Source organism: Geotrypetes seraphini, chromosome 19 (genome assembly GCF_902459505.1).
Source record: "Geotrypetes seraphini chromosome 19, aGeoSer1.1, whole genome shotgun sequence".
In the NCBI taxonomy this organism is placed as follows: domain Eukaryota; kingdom Metazoa; phylum Chordata; class Amphibia; order Gymnophiona; family Dermophiidae; genus Geotrypetes; species Geotrypetes seraphini.
The window spans coordinates 33,117,349-33,137,004 of record NC_047102.1 but is presented as its reverse complement, the minus strand read 5'-3'; the positions used below and the strand labels follow the sequence as shown (position 1 = coordinate 33,137,004).

The 19,656-nt window shown below is 41.0% G+C and overlaps 2 protein-coding genes across 5 annotated transcripts in view; one reads left to right on the top strand and one right to left on the bottom strand.

Moving 5' to 3' along the window:
* LOC117352133 overlaps positions 1-19,656 on the top strand; it is a 1,164,809-nt gene that overhangs the window by 370,185 nt on the left and 774,968 nt on the right. The window lies entirely within an intron of this gene.
* Positions 1-19,656, bottom strand: part of MUC6 (mucin 6, oligomeric mucus/gel-forming) — a 103,769-nt gene that overhangs the window by 15,483 nt on the left and 68,630 nt on the right. Inside the window, exons 27-33 of one of the 4 annotated variants that reach the window (XM_033928259.1) lie at positions 17,050-17,193; positions 15,789-15,851; positions 13,982-14,002; positions 11,211-11,243; positions 6,793-8,343; positions 6,001-6,033; positions 16-42 (exon numbers count right to left, since the gene is read on the bottom strand). In XM_033928259.1, the coding sequence (XP_033784150.1) occupies positions 16-42; positions 6,001-6,033; positions 6,793-8,343; positions 11,211-11,243; positions 13,982-14,002; positions 15,789-15,851; positions 17,050-17,193 (1,872 nt within the window). The remainder of the gene's footprint in view (positions 1-15; positions 43-6,000; positions 6,034-6,792; positions 8,344-11,210; positions 11,244-13,981; positions 14,003-15,788; positions 15,852-17,049; positions 17,194-19,656) is intronic. The other 3 variants (XM_033928260.1, XM_033928261.1, XM_033928262.1) reach the window with 3 other exon arrangements.

The window sequence follows — 19,656 nt, the reverse complement described above, 5'->3', positions numbered from 1 at the left end:
GGAAAGAAAACGTACCAGTAATTGGTTCTGTACTTGTAGATTCTAAAAGAAAGATCATGAAAGAAAGAAATACATATTTCATTGTCAGATAGTGACTTTGGGCTGCCATGCAAGGGAGGCAGTGAATGAAAACTGTTACTGAAAGTTAGGAGCTAAGAAATTTATGAGAAGAGGTTCGCACAAAAATAAACTACTAGAATGCAGAGACCACCTAAAATGGTTCCCAGTAAACCAGACTTGAAATAATATTCTTCCTTCAGAGGCAGGCCCATCAAATGCAGTATCTTCATTGATTTCACTCAGAGCAAGTCCTGGATTGAACTGGTGTATATATTTACATTACATTAATGACTTCTATTCCGCCTGTACCTTGCAGTTCTAAGCGGATTTAAGAACAACTGGTATATATATTTATTTAAGAACAAATAAAAAAAAAAATGGCTGCTTGCATTATCAACAACTGAGAGAATATCAAAAAGAAATAATATTGCATTATTCAAATAAACTGACAAAGTAAGGGCCCCTTTTACAAAGCTACACCTATATCAGAGGGAAGGGGGAGGAGTGTGGAAACATTCCCCTACTGACCAGAGAAACTACATGTGTGTCCAACACACATCAGGATTTTGTTCCTTCTATTAGTCTTCTTTCTATTGTACATTCCTCTCCAATTTGTCTCTTCCCAAATCCTATAATACCTCTGTATATGAATGCTTACCTTTTTTGTTTGCTTATAGGAGGTAATTTTATAGCATCACCAGTGAATATGGCCACATATGCGTGTCAATGACCTCTTATAAAATATCAACTAGTATAGTTGAGCATGATGGCTTTTAAACACTTGGGGCAGAGTGTGGGGGACTTCATATGCACAAGGATGATTGGATGCATAGAGAGAGGAATGGTCAATAGGAAAAAGGAGGTATTGATGCCATTGTATAAGACGCTGGTGAAACTTCATTTAGAATACTGTGTACAGTTATGGAGAGTGCAACTTCCAAAAGAAGATGGAGATGGTCCAAAGGAAGGCTACTAAAATGGTTGATGGTCTTTGTCAAAAGACATATAGGGATAGACTTAAATATCTTGATATGTATATTGTGGAGGAAAGGCAGAAGAGGGGAGATATGATAGAAGTGAGTCTCTTTCATTTGAGAGGAATCTCCAGAATGAGAGGACATAGGATGAAATTAAAAGGTGATAGGCTCAGGAGTAATCTAAGAAAAAGGGTGGTAGATACGTAGAAAAGGCTCCCAGTAGGGGTGGTGGAGACAAAAACTGTGTCTGGATTCAAGAAAGCATGGGACAGGCATGTGGGCTCTCTCAGGGAGAGGAAGAGATAGTGGATGCTGCGGATAGGCAGACTGGATAGGCCATTTGGCGTTTATCTGCCGTCATGTTTCTATGTTTTTAGTACAGTCTATAGTTGGCTAACTGTTTTAATCCTCGGGGAGAGTGTTTGGCCTTGAAAGAATAAAAGTCTATTCCAAATACTATAAATAAACGGACATCAGTATGAGCTCTCGAAATGTAAACGAGGGAATTTGAGCTCAGGCAGCAACTCATAGGTGACCAGCACCAGACATGAGTCTAAATGAACACTGCCTTATACATCATTTAGTCCTGATAAGTGCAAACCGTGCAATTCAAGTGCAGAATAAATCAAGGTCAAACAGTCACACCGGGGAGAAAAATTATAAACTAAACTATATAGACTCCCAAGAATCTACCCTATCTATTCTCAATAACGATTGAAATATAAAGTGCCAGGTGCTAATAATATTTCAAGCTAATAAAATTAATGATGGTTACAAGCTAAGATAAAGAAACCCCTCAAAGTACCCTTAAAATTGCATAATATCACTTAAGTTAACTCTAAAGTGTATAAGAATATTTGAAAAATTCATGAGGAACATGGAATAATAAATATGAACATGAAATAATATATGTGAAAACCCTCCAAATACTCAAGTCATCAAAAATTAATGGAGAAACATATAAATAGATATCCAAGAACAGACATTTGATTAAGCTGGAAATAGTGCTAAGAATAATATATAAATAGTAGAAAAGTAAAAGAATCCTATAAAAAGTTCAGATTTCCTCAAAACAGTTCATAATGAACTGGCATTGTACATTCAAGTACAATATTAAAAATTAAAACATACTGTGACAATAAGAATAGAAACATAAGACCTCATTTAAAAATATATCAAAATTAATATTCTTATTTGTCAAATAAATAGGTCTTTAATGATTTCCTAAATGTGAAGTAAGAATTAGATTGAACAATCATCGGACTTAGCCAGGAGTTCATGCTTGAGTACCTGATTGTAAAAAAAAACCGCTTAGATAATCTTGATAGGCGGTATATAAAATCCTAATAAACTTGAAACTTCATCTTCCCAGCTTGATACTCCAAAGTCCTGTCTACAAAGGTCTTAAAACGACAGGCCTTTGGAGTAGGGAAGATGAACTTTCCAGAATGGCTCCAATGGGGTGGGTCCTGCCCCTTTGGGCACACACCCATGTTCCATGGGAGAAGCACAATCCTATAGCACTTAAGAAAGACCCCCTTCCACAACACCAGGAGCTGTCTCGGTCCAGACAGTTGCCTGTTTCCTCTCAGGATTTCACTGATAGGCTGGCTGATGGTCCAGTTCACCATGGGAGAATGCGATCTTAAAATACTCAAGAAAGGCCCTCTTCCACAGCATCGGCACCTGCCTCTGTCCTCACCAGGTGACTGTTTCCTCTCAGGATTTCACTGGTAGGTTGGCTGATGGTCCCTTCTTATTGGGATTTCTTAATCACCTTTTTGAAGAGATTCACCCAAGGTGTTGTTGCCAGAACAGTGGTAATGATTTTCCCTTTCCTCACATAAACTGAGATAAAAATAATCCTAGAATCAAACCCTGAGTTCTGCTAAACAATGAGACCAAGACAGCTTGGGATAAGTAGAGAGAAGGGGATAATGGATGACATGGTTGGGCAGACTAGATAGACCATATGGTCTTTATCGGCCTTCATTTTTCTATGGGTCCTTTCTCTGGTATAAATTTTGAATGGATAGAATTGATATGACTTTCTCGGAAACTCTTCAGTGTAAACATCTATTAAACCCAATACAATAAACAGCCAAGACAAATGTGCTGAGGAGGAAAGGAAGTGAAGGGTGTGAGGGACAGGGGAGGATAAGTGATGGACATGCAGGGTCTCTAATAAGTGAAAAACTATTTTGCTACAAACTAGGATTGAGCATTGGCCCAAGTGCTTTGTCAAGCATGGAAGGAATGTTTGAATAACTACAGGCTTTACATGCAGATGTTGGATTTGTTGAATATTTACCAAAACGCTTTCGCACCCTGTATGGTAGCTTAGAAGCTAAAAATGGGGAAAAAATAAGGTCAACCAAAGTCAATGATCTGGCCTTAGCCATGATTAACTGAAGGAAACCTGGTGATTATAGGTACAATATTAATCGAATTAGCAAGTTGCAAATGATCAGTTGAGCTTTCAAAGAAAATAGATCCAGCTCACTGGCTACTATGCTCCCAACATCTTTTGAATACATCCATTCAAGAAAACAGAGAAGCCTTTGTATGGAGTCTCTTCTCCCCCCAGCCTGTGCATCACCTTGGAGGGCCTATTACTTTTATCCAGGCAGCATAGTCACAATTTGGCTGTCTTCGCATAAGTCCCATACGCATCACCCCTATAATCCTAGTCATTATAATCACACTGAGTCTGAGAATACAGAGCAAGCTGGCAGAATAATATGAAGCCTTGGAGTTTCATGCCAATTGTGCCTCCATGACAAAGCACCGATGATTGTTCTGGCTATTCCGGCTTGCTCTGATTCTAGTTCCTACAGGATAAAGTGATCTTTTTTTATAGCTTTCTCTGCTCTGACTTCAAATGCATGCAAAACTTATTTGAAATTTTGGATAGCTGTTTTTGTCTCGGTACCGACCAGGGCCGGTACAAAAGGGTATGGCACCTTGAACCTACTTCTGTTTTAGTGCCCTGTGTCCCCAAACCAAGTGTGTCTTTTTTTTTTTTTTTTTTTGGGTCCTCCCTCCTCTGATACTGGCCCTCCCCCCCTCATGGCATCTGGCCTATGAAGTTGCATCCTATAAGGACCAGGCAGCAGTGTTGGAGAGTGTTCAAAGCCATCTCGTAGCTTAACTTATTGGCTGGTGATGTCACAGTCCTGGGCGTTTGGCGCCTTTTAGTGCCAGCACCATGAGCTAGAGCCTCACCTGGTCCATAGGTTAAGCCAGCCCTGGTACCAGCAGTACCATTGCTTCATCATGGGGAAAGTGAGACTGTGAAGAACATTTGCTGAAAGTTGCCACAGTGGGACGCTGACTGACATTGAGCCTTATAATTAAACTTCTCTTCCCATAAATAAAAAAAAACTAATGTACTGTTCTATGATGGATATGGCTGTGAGAAAGTGGGGAGCTGAGAGGGTGATAGGGAGGGGTGGCTGGGAGGGAGGGGTTTACTACTAACTTGTTTGTATATGCTTTGATTTTTGCTGGTAATTCTCTATATTGGATGAAAAATTTTTTAAATAAAGATGGGAAAAAAAATGTATTCCCCCAGTGTTCTCCCCACCCCCCTGTGGCAGCTTAGAGAAACACAGCCATGCAGGCACCTAAAATAGCAGCCATGCACATGCATGAGCTGGTATATGCATGTGTTTGTTCTGAAATACCAACATGTGTATGTTGCTGTGTTCACCCTGTTGATAATTTAGGGATTGAGAATTGTAAACTGGATACTGCTGTCGCATGAAGCCGGGTTCAGGGTGGGCAACTCTGGTCCTCGAGGGCTGGAATCCAGTCGGGTTTTCAGGATTTCCCCAGTGAATATGCATTGAAAGCAGTGCATGCAAATAGATCTCATTCAAACAGCAACCATTAGAATTTCCCAGTGCCAATCTCTCAGGCCTCAGTGACACCACCAACTTTCACAGTCCCTGGCTTTAAGTGTCCTTTCCTTGGTTTACTTTGGATGATGGCTGTGGTCTTGAGTAGTTGCCAGGAGCAGGAAGGGATTATTGCCTTGAAAAAACCGAACTGGGTGAAACATGTTGGCTTGAGATCCCTCTATTCCGACCACTAAGCTAAGTACTATTTAATAAATAACGTTTAAGTTAAGTTTATAAAACAGAACAAAATAAAAATTAAACTAAGTAAGTCTGATGAGGAAAGAACACTTAAAGCCACGGACTGTGAAAGATTTTGGAGTCTCAGGTGGTGTCGCTGAGGCCTGAGAGATTGGCACTGGGAAATTCTAATGGTTGCTATTGATGTGATCCATTTCTCTGAAAGATAGCTTGTTAGGAGAGTGCCTGTACGGGGGTGCCAATTGAACTGAGCATGCACAGGAGATGGCAGGGACAATGCTGGCATCGCCAGCTGGAAACTTACTGCTGACATGTCCAGGGAAATCCAGATGTCTGGTAATCTTAGGCAAAGTGCATTTTGGCAGCTGAATTTAAGTGCACTTTATGGAGTTGACCTCTTTCCGTCCAGTTTTAGCTGGCAACGGGCAGCGCTTTGGCTGCCTGTCACCATATCCATATTTAATGCCAGGCCATTTCCAGTGACCGCCATTGAATATATGGGGGGGGGGGGGGGTTTGACACTAGCTAGCAAGTGGCTAATTAAGCCAATAGTCAGACTTAACTGACCGTGGCTTAGCAGGGAAAGATAGGCCTCCTTTTAATGCATGCTTAAGTTCCAAATATCATGCCCCTAAAAATGCCAGGTTAGTTGCCAAGACTTGGCTGCTCCTGACTGGTTAATTCATACTGAATATCGGCTTTGTTTCTATGGAAACAGTGCTTAATCCAGCTGACCTTCAATAGAGGCTGTACAATGCATGAGGTGTTCCTTCCTGTAGCTCATTATTGCAGAGTTCTCCTAAGTCCCCACAAGATAATCCAAAGCTATACACCAGAGACTCTAAAATAGTGCAAAATCTTACCTTGGAAAGGAACAGTTTGGGTTGTTGGTGTAGCTGTTGGGAAAAGAAGGAATGAAAAAATAAACAGTTAGAGAAGCTACTGGTGTAACGATGCTAAATGAAGCCCAGAGATATACGTTTGCTGTTATTGCTCAAACCTAACTATTTATTTGAAGACTTATTTACTCTCTATTATCACCTTGGTACAACATGGAACAGTTCCAACTGAAAGCGAAATAATATACCTGAAAGTGAAATAACATTATCAGATCAAATGTCTACTCATCGATTTAACAAAGGGCAATAAGAACCAATAACCATTAATTACACTAACTTTGTGAACTAATGGACATATGGTAAAAACTGCATTTTAAGAGGGTAATTCTATAACAAGGTGTCTACTAAAAGCATTGGATATGGCGTCTATTTTAAGCTCATTCAATAAACAAAATTGGTGCCTATGTTCTTTATAGAATACTACAATAAGTGGCTGAAAATGTGTTTACATTTAATGCATGAACACTTACACCACCCAATAGCTATTTTAAATGTTGGTGTCTAGTTGAGAGTTAGAATGAGTGTAAATGATAGCATTCTATAGTTTATGCACCTACATTGTTCTCCATACATGGGCATGCTCAAAGGAACCTATGTGCCATCAAATCATGATAGCTACTTTGCTGATAGCTGAACTGTATACATGAACAAATATACAATATAACGTAAAATCACATTACACAAATTATGACATGAACCTTTTAGTACTTATTTGGCATTTCAAGATTGATAGCAATTAAATACTAAACTACTTACATTTTGAAGTGGCTGTAGTTAGAGTAGTATGACCAGTATTCACTACTATTGTTGACAAAAGATGAGTGGTTTTTGGTGTTGTAGTTCTTGGAGAAGTTCCGATAAGTGGGCTTTCATAGTGAGAAGTTGGTTTGGAGGTTGTGGTTGAGTGTGATACACTAGTTAACCTGAATGTAGTTGGTGTATGCGATCTGGTGGACAACATAGTTGGTGTCTCAGCTACAGTGGTTGGCATCTGGGTTGAAGTAGTTGTCATAGTTGTGGTGGTTGGTATCTGGGTTGTAGATGTTTGGGTTGTGGTGATAGGTGTTTGTGATGGAATGGTTGTCTGGGATATAGTGGTTGGTATTGTAGGTGTAGTGGTTGTTGTATGAGTTGTGGTTGTAGTTGGCACAATTCTGGTGGTTCTCTGACTTGTAACAGTAGTCTCTGTTATGGTAGTTGGTGTATGGGATGTAGTGGCTGGTGTCTCAGTAGTACTGGTAGCCATTTGGGTTATATTTGGACTCTGAGTTGTGGTTGTTTGGTTTGTAGTTGGGGTCTCAACTGTAGTTATTGTTTGGATAGTGGTGGTTGGTGTATGCTTTGTGGTAGTTGACCGAGGTATTGTGAATGTATATCCAATTGGAGTGGTTTGTGCTGTACTTGCAGTCTCAGTTTTTGTGGATAGTGTCTGGGTTATAGTTGGTATTTCAGGCATTGTGGTTGGTGTCTCAGTTGTGACTGTATGAGTTGTAGTTGGTATCTCGGTAGTAGTTGTTGATTGGGTAGTAGTGGTTGGTGTAAGGTTTGTGGTGGTTGATTGAGGTATTGTGAAATTATACCCAGGTGTAAGGGTTTGGGTTGTCTCATATGTAGTGGTTGGTGTTTGGGTTGCAGTTGATATTTCAGGCTTTGTCTGTGTTGTGGATGTTTGGGTTGTAGTCGGTGCCTCAGTTGTAGTTGTTTGGGCAGTTGTGGTTGGTGTATGAAATGTGGTAGTAGATTGAGGTAAGGTAAACGTGTACCCTAGTGTATTGCTTTGGGAGGTTCTAGTAGTCTCAGTTTGGATGGTTAGTGTTTGGGTTGTAGTTGGTGTTTCAGTCATTGTGGTTGGCGTATGTGTTGTGGTTGTTTGAGTTGTAGTAGTGGTCTCAGTTATGGTGGTTGGTGTCTGTGATGTAGCAGTTGATGTCTCAGTAGTTGGAACTGTTGTGGTTGTTTTTGTTGTAGTTGGTAGACTTGTAGTGGTTGGTGTCTGGGATGTTGTAGTGGGTTCTGTTGTGGTGGTTGGTGTCTGGTATTTCGTAGTTGATTGGGACATAGTGCCTGGAGTCTCAGATATAGTGGTTATTGTATGTGATCTGGTTGTTTCAACTGTCGTTGGTAAAGTTGTAGAGGTTAGCGTCTGGATTGTAGATGATATCAGAGTTATAACTGGTATTTCATTTGTTAATGATTTTGATGTTGTAATTCCTTCTGTTGTCATTTCCATGGTAGGCAACTCTGATCTTGTCGGTATTTTGGAAGGTATTGAAATTTTGATTGGTGTCGTGAGCATTGTGGTTGTGGCTATAAGAAATAAATTGTTTTATGAAGGATAACGCATTCGGTCATAGATGAACACCTGTCTAAAATTTCTTTGAGAATTCTGATCAAGCAGTCATTTGGTTCTAAACCTGACTGAATTATTGATTTGTACAGTAATAACCACTTGCATATTAATTATTATCATTAGTGATTACATAACTCAGGAAAAATTAAGAAAATTAATCAGTGGTTACTGTCGTAAAAAGAAATTGGTGGTTAATCGGTGGTTACGGGTTACGGCGGTTAAAAAAAATGTTGACTGCATGTTGACTCACCAAAATGTTGACTGAATATTGACCCCCAAATTTTAATAATTGAGTACTTATATTTGAGCAAATTCCCCCCCCCCCTTTACAAAGGTGTGCTGCCAAGCAGAGCAAGCTAAATGTCAAGCAACCCATTCTATTCCTATGGGCAGTTCAGCATTTAGCTTGTGCTACTTAGGAGGGTGGTTTTGTAAAGGGGTGGGGGAGGAGCTAGTGAAAATAACATGCTGGTTGATTTGGAATTGAATTATTTATTAATATGAATCTTCTATGCTATATCAGATTTCTTTGATCAAGTGAGTTTCTAATCTTTAATTCAAGGACCCATATGACCATATCAAAACTATGAATTTAGTGCTACATTGAATTATTTGATGCTTAACCACATTTTCATAGAGAGGTCCATTTTCAACCATTTATATAACATAAAATGAATGTTACCTAAAGTTATTAGCATTTTCATTGCAGCTTTTGGGTCATTATTTGCCAGCACTTATCCAGATAACAGCTGAGCAGTCGGAACAGCTCTCTCAAGCTAAAGATCCAATCAGAAAATGAGATGATAAACGTAGAATTTCTTTGTGTTTCTGATTCCATCACTGGTTAAATTTTGTGCTAAGACTAAAGGTTCACTTACTTTTAAGTGCAACAGTAGCCTAGTGGTTAGAACACTGGACTTACGTCCTTCACTGATTATCTGATGACCTTGGGCAAGTTCCTTAAATATTCCTTTGCCTTGGGTACAAAATTTTGGGCTATTATTATTATTATTATGCATATTATTGTTTTTTAATGCAGGTCTCGATAATGCCAGCGGGGTCTGTTTACTAATAAAGTGTTATTAAATAGCATTCATGTACTAACATATTTTAGTAAATCTAGCCCCAGCCCTCCTGGATAGCCAATAGTTCCCTATCCAAGAGAACTATTGACGATACTTGCCATGGGCTCAGACTGGGAAAGATGAGCATCAAATCAAAGATCCAAATCCATTATGTTCTCCTGGATTTTTTTTTTTTCCTTTTTCTGCTTGGTTTGTCTTCGTTTTAACGATACAAGATTCGAGCTCCAAGAGTTGCTTCTGGATCAAGTTCTTTAGGAAGTCTATCACTTCATCCATTATTTATAAAACTCAGTCTCTTCCCTCAAGATTTAGTCCTCTTTTTGGTTGTGTCCATTTTAGTGGAGGTTTCTGAAGTTATTTGACATGCTAGAGCAAATGAGCCTTCTAGAAACTTGTTAGTATCCTTTTCAGGGTTTTTAAATCTGCCATTTCTGAACTCTTGGTCTTCTTTGAAGAGATTTGTTCCACGGTTATCACACCCAGGATGCTTTGTGGATTTTGGTTACCCATGGAGGTGACAAACGACACTTTCATAATCGCAGAAAAATTGCAAGATGTTTCATTTTACGGGAAAATGAACCTCCCTGATAGGAATCACCGACATTATTTTGTTAATCATCAACAAAGGTGGTAAAAAGAAGAAATGAGAGCCAGAGTGATTAAAAGGTGAAGTGAAAGAGGCTATTAGAGCAAAAAAAAAAAAAAAAATCCTTTAAAGAATGGAAAAATGATCCGAATGAAGAAAGTAAGAAGAGACATAAGCACTGGCAAGTTAGATGCAAAGCATTGATAAAGGTAGCTAAGAAATAATATACTCGGAGTTCACCTTTCAAACTGCTAAAATCCACATAGGCAACTGAAAGGTTATCATTTGAACATAAATGATTCTTCCTCTGAGTTCACCTTTCAAACTGCTTCTTACAATTTCTTGAGCTCTGGAGAGCAGCTGTGCTGTGAATAATTTGAGCTTAACTCAGTGGTTCGGTTGGGTACTGCCAGTCATTTATTTTGTGCAGCCAACACTGTTGATGGGTAGCTTTTGGTGAAATCAAATATCTATATTTGTGTTACTTAGGAATCTTCAGCACCAAAAGGGAACAAAAAATGAGTGGAGGTTAATGATAAGTCAAGGTAGGCGTGAACAAATACCAGAGGACGTGTATTTATTTTTCTGATGGTATTTAATAAAACACCTTTTTAAGGAGCCTTTTACTAAACATGTGAACTATCCGTGTGAGCTGGGTTTAATTCCTAGACCGAGTTTCTGCTCCCTAGGAAGTCTAGAGCTGGGGGGGGGGGGCATGAACATATTCACAGCCCTCTGAGACATGAATTCTGGCTATCATTCAGCGCTGACCCCTACTGGCCAGACTTAAGCACTGCTTGAACTATGGCTGGGTTAGATTAGGAAAGTGATATAAAAACAAAAGACATTCACGGGAGTCATGAATATAGCTCAAGAGGCTGGATACAAAAGAGCTGGAAACCCAACGTACTGTTGTTAGGTCCACTTCCATTTCTTCCAATGGATGGCAGCTCATGAATTGTAATTGATGCCGGGCGTGTTGGTGAAATATTGCATAGTACAAGATAGATACAGGTTCCTTTGAGAGTTCCTCTCATTCTCATTTTAAGTGAATGATGTCGCATTATGGAAAGATCTGTAGTGCTCAGCATGAACTGACCTACCCCAGTAATTCTATTGCAGTTAACCTTAGGTGATTGAAATCTGAACTTACCTGATACTGTTGTAGTGATGGAGGTGCTTGGTGCTAAAACACACAAAAAAGTGATCATATTTAAGGATTATAGTTTGGCAGGGAAATTAATGCAATGAAAAACACTCCAAAAGTCTTGAAATTCACAAAAGGTTCAGGAAGTTAGTTTTCAAAGCCACTTAAGTCTATATAAATTGTATATCTGGCTAAAAGCATATAGGTTGCTCAAAGATGCGCCTACTTTTAGCCAAATTTGGGTGAGACGGTCCTGAGGGCCACAGTTTGTGAGGGATTAAAAACGATACATATAATATGAGGAGGTACCATGTTTACACGGCACTTGAGCACAGAATATGGTCACTTTCATGGGAACGGATACACTTACATGCTCAAGTGGCCTGCATTAAGGGGGAATTCATCAACGTGCGGGAAAAGTTTGTCTTTTGCCACACCTTGATTTTTCACTGGATTCAGTAACCCGTGACATCCTGGAACTGCAGGTTGCTGAATCCCATGATAAAAGAATAACATAACATAAAAATCCATTTACGTACCTCGATACCTTTCAGTTCTAAGTGGTTTACAAGGTAAAGAGGACGGAACAAACGCAGTAGATTTTAAGCTCATTTATAAAATATGTCAAATAAGTGAGTCTTCAACATCTTTCTAAAGATAAGAACTAGGACCTAATATTAGTTTACTAAAACTCCCGTCCCAAGACGCTACTTGATAGGCTAGAATTCTTTGAAAAAAATCACTTGTAAATACAACCTTTTACCGTATGAAATTTGGTAAGTTTGCGCAATGGTGGTTTTCTATCGGCAAATTTAAAATGAATGACAAAACAATTAGACACAAGGTCAGACAGCATTTTATAGCAGAAACATCCCATTTTGAAAAGTATCCGTGGTTCAACTGGAAGCCAATTCAGCATCTGATACTTTGTCACATGCTCGGATTTTGTCTAATTAAAAATTAGCTGAACCGTTGTATTCTGAATGAGCTACAATCTGTTAATATGTCTTTTATGGGAGGCTAGATGGATAATATTGCAATAGTCTAAAAACAAGTGTTATTCTATGTGCCCAGGAACATTGGGGCACAAAACCACATCTCGATGTGCCTAAGATGCCAGAGTAGAGTCCATCTGGGCTCCTGCCCCCCCCCCCCCCCTCAACTTAAGGTTCACCCTGACTCAAACCCTATCAATTCCTCAGTCCCCTTCCTCCTACCTTGCCCAAATCCTCACTCTCCTCCTCCTACCTCAATCCCTTGCCCTTCTGAAAGGGCTACCTTAACATCATTGGTGGGCCAATGGGGATCTTCATCAGTCAGGTGTTGCATCCTAAATGATAATTACTGCTAGGAGTTATATTCAGATATAAGGAAACATTTCCATATATGGAAATATGGCCCCTGCCATTTTGGATGTGGTACCAGACTATGCAAGAGTGACTGGGCATCACCCTAAAAAACCCTAGAGACCTTCCCTTTTGGGGGGGGGGGGGCAAAGGCTACATTTGAGGTATAGAGAAGGGACTGGGGGTCTTTAACTGCAGGTGGTGAGTGGGGGTTGCGTTATGAAGCTTTTAAGCCAGAGGGGGCCTAGAAGTCTGAGGAGGAACTCTGCCTTGTTATCCTGGGAGCACTGGACATGACTTTGTATCCCAATGCTTCTGTGTGGTGAATTAATGCCAGTAAAAAGCCGTGATTTTTAAGCCCTAATACGACTTGTGGTATATCGCCATAAAATGGATTAGGGTATTTGCATCTCATTATCATTTAACCTGCTGTGATTTAAATATCTCTGTAGTATTACAGTCACATTAAAGGTCAAATAACACAACTTAAGGCCCTAACTGTAAATGCATGACCATTTTTAACTAACCACCTAATGCCGCCTATAAGGGCCCTTTTACTAAAGTGTGGTAAAATGTAGGCTTAATACTTTCTAATGCAAGATTTTACCCTACACACATAGCCCAGATTTTTAATTTTTTTTTTAAATTTTTTAATTAGGTTGTGCAGTAATGTTCCCATTAGAACATAGAAGCTGCAAAAAATTAACACAAGAGCACTTAGGAAGCAATAAGGGTCAAATTCTATACACGGTGCCGGGAAAAGCGGCGCCTACCGCATGTCAATCAAAGTTAGCGCCGTTTGTAGAACTGCACCAGCAGTGCCCAAATTGACTTGGATACCAGTAGGTGTTGGGTTTTCTTGGCCTAAAATTCCAAAGCCTAACTCATTCCATGCTCAAACATCTCCCCAAATCCACCTCTAACTAGGGTTACCAGATGTCTGGATTTCCCCGGACATGTTCTCCTTTTGAAGACATGTCTGGGGGTCCAGAAGGCTTTTCAAAACCCGGCACTTTGTCTGGATTTTTACTTCACTATATATGGTCATGCCTACTTACCTGTAGGCGCCTCAGTGTAGATGCTACTGAGTTAGGTGCTTGCCAGCTACTTAATTTTATTTAATCATTTTTTTTTATTGGTTTTTTTAATAGTACCAATTTAAAAAATGAAGTTAGGCGCCTAGCTCCCCTTTTATCAAGCTTTGCTACAGATTTTTAGAGGGGGTTGGTGCAGTAAATGCTCCAAAGTCTATTTTAGATGCCACTAGGCATGATTCCATAAACAACGGTGAACTGAAGATTGATAGGTGCTAGTTCCACATCCCTTGGCGCTTTATTGCATTTATTTCTTCGATAAGTGAGACTGAGAGCTGGGTCACTGGGCTGATCTTCTGGGTTTCTATGTATTAAATGTTAAGGGACTGAGACCTACCTGCTGTTGTCATTTTCAGTTCTGAAAAGTAAAACAGAGAGATAATATTTTAGAAAGAAAAATGGTACGACAGAATTAAAAAGACTGTCACTTCTGAAATGTCCTCTAAATAAGAATTGCTTCCCAACCCCCAACCCTCATGAATCTACTTATTTCTATTTTCTTTTATTTCACTATTATTTGCCCTGTATTGGTAGCATGGAATATTGCTACACCTTGGGTTAGGCCAGATACTAGTGACCTGGATTGGCCACCGTGAGAACGGGCTACTGGGCTTGATGGACCATAGGTCTGACCCAGTAAGGCTATTCTTTGTTCTTATGTTCTCCTCCTTTTGATTGGAACTGGCTTCTACTGAAATGGTGGTGCCACGAGCCTTCATTGGAATCGCATTGATTTCCCCTTTATTCGTAACCTCACGTCCACTGCAGTACAATCCTTTGGACAGGGGACGCAGAGCACAACACCTTCTACAACCCTGTGTATGGGCACCTGAATTTTCAAAGCACTGAAAATCACACATGCAAACCTGGGTACACACCCAATTGGCAAGTGCAATTTAACTGAATAATGAGTCAATTAGCGCCAATAATTGGGATCTTAATGAGAAATTCTGGGTACTAATTTTTAATTAAAAGTTTCTACACACATTCAGTGGTCTTGTATGTCGGTGTAAAGCTTGTCCAACTTTGTCTTGAATCCTTGGAGGGTGTTTTCCCCTATAACAGCCTCTGGAAGAGCGTTCCAGCTTTCTACCACTCTCTGGGTGAAGAAGAACTTCTTTACGTTTGTACAGAATCTATCCCCTTTCAACTTTAGAGAATGCCTTCTCATTCTCCCTACCTTGGAGAGGGTGAACAACCTGTCCTTATCTGCTAAGTCTATTCCCTTCAGTATTTTGAATGTTTCGATAATGTCCCCTCTCAGTCTCCTCTTTTCAAGGGAAAAGAGGCCCAGTTTCTCCAATCTCTCACTGTACGGAAACTCCTCCAGCCCCTTGACCATTTTAGTCACTCTTCGCTGGTCCCTTTCGAGTAGTCCCATGTCCTTATTCATGTATGGCGACCAGTGCTGGATGCAGTACTCCAGGTGGGGGTGCATCATGGCCCGGTACAGCAGCATGGTAACCTTCTCCGATCTGTTCGTGATCCCCTTCTTTATCATTCCTAGCATTCTGTTCGCCCTTTTCGCAGCTGCCGCGCATTGCGCGGACAGCTTCATCGACTTGTCGATCAGAACTCCCAAGTCCCTTTCCTGGGAGGTCTCTCCAAGTACCGCCCCGTACATCCTGTATTCGTGCATGAGATTTTTGTTACCGACATGTATCACTTTACACTTATCCACGTTGAACCTTATTTGCCATGTCGATGCCCATTTCTCGAGCTTGATTAGGTCACGTTGTAGATCTTCGCAATCCCCCTGCTTCTTCACTACTCTGGTACAACGAGTGAGGTGATTAAATTTGTGGACGATACGAAATTATTCAATGTCCAGATCGTTTATAAAGATGTTGAAGAGTACGGGTCCAAGCTGGTGACGCTCTTCCAGTCCGAGTATTGTCCATTTATCCCCACTCTGTTTCCTATGCCCCAGACAGTTTTTAATCCATGTGAGTATTTCACCTTCGATTCCATGGCTCGCAATTTTCTGAAGTAGTCGTTCATATGGAGCCTTGTCATTAATTCTTGCAGTTTTTTATTTCCCACCTACTACTGTATGGGATGGGTGGGATATAAACAAATAAAATAATTCTGAATTCAACTTTCAACGATGAATGAGTCTGTGTTTGGTTTAAGTCTCTACTCACCACAGCTGGCACAGGTCTTCTGATCTGGGTCGTAGTATTTATGTAGACCACAACTGTAACATCCTGGAGGAAAAGTCCAGAAAATGTAAGTATTATTTAGATGTGCTTGTTTGATTAGTTTAAAAAAATGTTACTACAAGGATGCAATTTTTTACAGCCTCCTCATTAAGAATATAAGCAGGGTTTGTGGCCAGCACAAAAAAATTGCACAGCCTCAGCACCCTGGGGTTGTGGGTTCACACCTACGCTGCTCCTTATGATCCTGGGCAAGTCACTTAATCCCCCCATTGCCCCAGGTACATTAGATAGATTGTGAGCCTGCAGGGACAGACAGGGAAAAATGCTTGAGTATCTGAATAAATTCATGTAAACCGTTCTGAGCTCTCTTGAGAGAAACGGTATAGAAAATTGAATGAATAAGTAAATAAACTGGGTTTAAAAAAAAATGTATATATAGGAGAGTTATTGATTGAGAGCTGAATGAGGACAGAAAGAGAAAGCCACCCCACTAGCATTAGAAGGCATTTGGATTAATACAAATTTTGATCTATGGTCAACTCATCCGAGTAGGGGCCAATATCAAGGCTCTCAATCACAAATTTCTTCCTCTTTCACCTTCACACCAACAATCTAACTCTATCCCTATATGGCTTGCAGTTCCTGAACTTTGTTTACAATGTTGGTATACAAGAATTGCCAACTAGAGATTGACACAGGGACAGAATTTGTCTTCGTCCCTGTCCCTGCAGATAACTGTGGGAAGCCATCCCATGTCATCCTTTAGTGTCTATCTCAACCTCAGTCTTTCTACACCAGCATCCTTCAATGCAAGACTTGAGTGTCAGTGGTTGTGCCCATTCATACTCTGATTCTTATGTGAGCCAAGAATAGGATAATGATCCCATTGTGACATCACTGATGAGGTTGGCTTTTAGGCATTGGTGGAATGAGGCATTATGACATCACAATATCTGCTCTGGATACCAGAGACTGTCCTTCTTTAGTATCTATCTCAACCTCAGTCAATGCAAGGCTTGGGGGGAGGGGGGGTCAGTGGTTGTGCCCATTCATTCTTTGATTCTTCCCTCTCTCCTTAAAAAAGTTGCTATGGAACAGGATAAAGGGCAAGCTGCAGGGAGGGAGATGGGATGGGAGAGGGGAGAGAGCCCTCAGGAGAAATTAAAGGACACTGATACAGTAGCAGGGTCAAATGACTTTTTAATATCATAAATAGGCAAACCGCTCTCTAAAAGGCTCTTACCTTCAGAATTCACAGCTGGATACCCTTTTAGATTAAAGGGGCATAGGCAAGGCTGGTAATGCCATGTGCAGTTAAGGTCACCAGAGAACTCATAGGTGTTGCTGCCAGTTTGCAGGTGGGTATTGTGGAAGTCACAGTATACAGCTGAGAAAATGCAAGAAATGGCATGTTAGCCTCTGATCAATGTGTGCCAAGGATGCTGATGGGCCCATTCCTGGCATTAAAAACCATGGGCCCGATATTCAAAGCAATTTAAGCAGGCAGGGTGCCGGGACGTTGGGAAGGGCTTTTTAAAAAAAAAATTATTAATGGGGCAGATATTGTGCCTGTGTAATACAGCAGCAAAAACAGCAGGAGGGATGCCAACTCCCTCCTGCCATGCTGTCTCCACCCTCCTATGAGAGAAAATTGGCAAGAGGGATGCCCATTCCCTCCTGTCAACGTATGATCCCCCAAACACCACCCTCACTCCCAGACACCCCCCCCCATACTTTTGGTAGACATTGGGAGCTGGAGGGAAGCATGGTCCCTCCAATTCCAAGGCCCGCTCATCGAAAATGACGGGCCTTCCCCTGCCTGGTGCACCATGTGTTGCATGGAGAGGAGTCTAAGGCCCTGATTGGCTCAGACATTCATCACATGGGATACAGAGGGAGGAGCCTTGGGCTCCTCCCCATGTATCACATGGGGAGGACAACATCTGGGACACTGTACTACTGGGATACAAGCTATACCGCAGGGACAGATTAGGCCAAAAAGGTGGGGGTATTGCCCTCTACATAAATGAGGGAATTGAGTCTACCAGAGAGAACACGCCGGTAACAAACAATAAGGTAGTCTCTATTAACCAAAATACCGGGAACAAATGGAACGGATACGAAGATCGGCATCTACTACTAACCTCCAGGGCAGTCTGAAGAGACTGATGGAATGCAAGGGAGGCAACACAGTTATCATGGGAGGCTTCAATTATCCGGGGATAGATTGGAACCTAGGCAACTCCAGCTGCAGTAGAGAAACCAAGTTCCTGGATGCTGTAGGCGATTGCTTCCTGGAGCAACTAGTCATGGAAAATACGACAGGAAATACAATTCTGGACTTAATTCTAAATGGACTACGAGGACCGGCACAAGGTATAGAAGTAGAAGAGACTCTGGGAAACAGTGATCACAACATGATCCACTTCAACCTAGACACAGGAACAAAAATTTGATCCAGAATGACTGCCATGGCACTGAACTTCCGAAAAGGGAACTACAGCCCAGTGAGTCTGACTTTGGTACTGGGAAAGATGGTAGAGGTGCTTATAAAGGTCCGAATCATCGATCACCTTGACGGACACAAAGTGATGAGGACTAGCTAGCACGGCTTCAGCAAAGTAAAATCTTGCTTGACAAACTTAATGCACTTTTTTGAGGGAGTAAACAGGCAGATAGACAAGGGTGACCCGGTCGACATTGTATATCTGGATTTTCAGAAGGTATTTGACAAGGTTCCGCATGAACAACTACTTCGAAAAATTGCGAGCCATGGAATCGAGGGTGAAATACTCACGTGGATTAAAAACTGGTTGGCGGATAGGAAACAGAGAGTGGGGGTAAATGGACAATACTCGGACTGGAAAAGCGTCACAAGTGGAGTGCCGCAGGGTTCGGTGCTCGGACCTGTGCTCTTCAACATATTTATAAATGACCTAGAAATTGGCACGACGAGTGAGGTGATTAAATTTGCAGACGATACAAAGTTATTCAGAGTAATGAGGACACAGAAGGATTGCGAAGACCTTCAATGAGATCTAAACACACTCGAGGAATGGGCCACAAAATGGCAAATGAGATTCAACGTGGATAAGTGCAAGGTGATGCATGTTGGTAACAAAAATCATATGCACGAATACAGGATGTCCAGTGCTATACTCGGAAAAAGCCCCCTGGAAAGAGACTTGGGAGTACTTGTAGACCAAGTCAATGAAACCGTCCGCGTAATGTGCGGCGGCAGTGAAAAGGGCAAACAGAATGTTAGGAATGATTAAGAAGGGGATCACAAACAGATATAAAAAGGTTATCACACCATTATATTGGGCCATGTTATGCCCCCACGCATCCCTCCTGCCAATTTTCTCTCGGTGGGGGGATTCTCGGTGCCGCATTCGTCGGGGAGGGCTGTCATTGGCGATGGGGGACTTTTTTTCATTTTTTTTATGGGACAGATATTTTGTGTGTGAACCACACGCAAAATATCTGTGCCATGAAAAAAATTTTAAAAACCAGGCAGACCTGTCGGTAACACAGGACCTGTCATGTGTTTCCGATCACTATAACCCCTTTTTATGCTTAGCCAAGCGATGTTAGTGCATCAATTGCTTGGCTACTTTGCATGGCTGGATCGGAAAAAGGGCAATCGAGGGAAAAACCACATGGGTGGGCCATTTTTTAAATCAGGTTGGTATAAGTGATTGTCACTGACTTTAGTGCATCTGGGCCAAAGTGATAGAGAGGTCTTCATCACCTATGAAGGGGAATCACAGTGACAGAACAGAGAAGGGAAAATTTTCCCAGAATAAGATATAAACAAAATACAGATTTCTAAAGCTTTAACAATGATTTA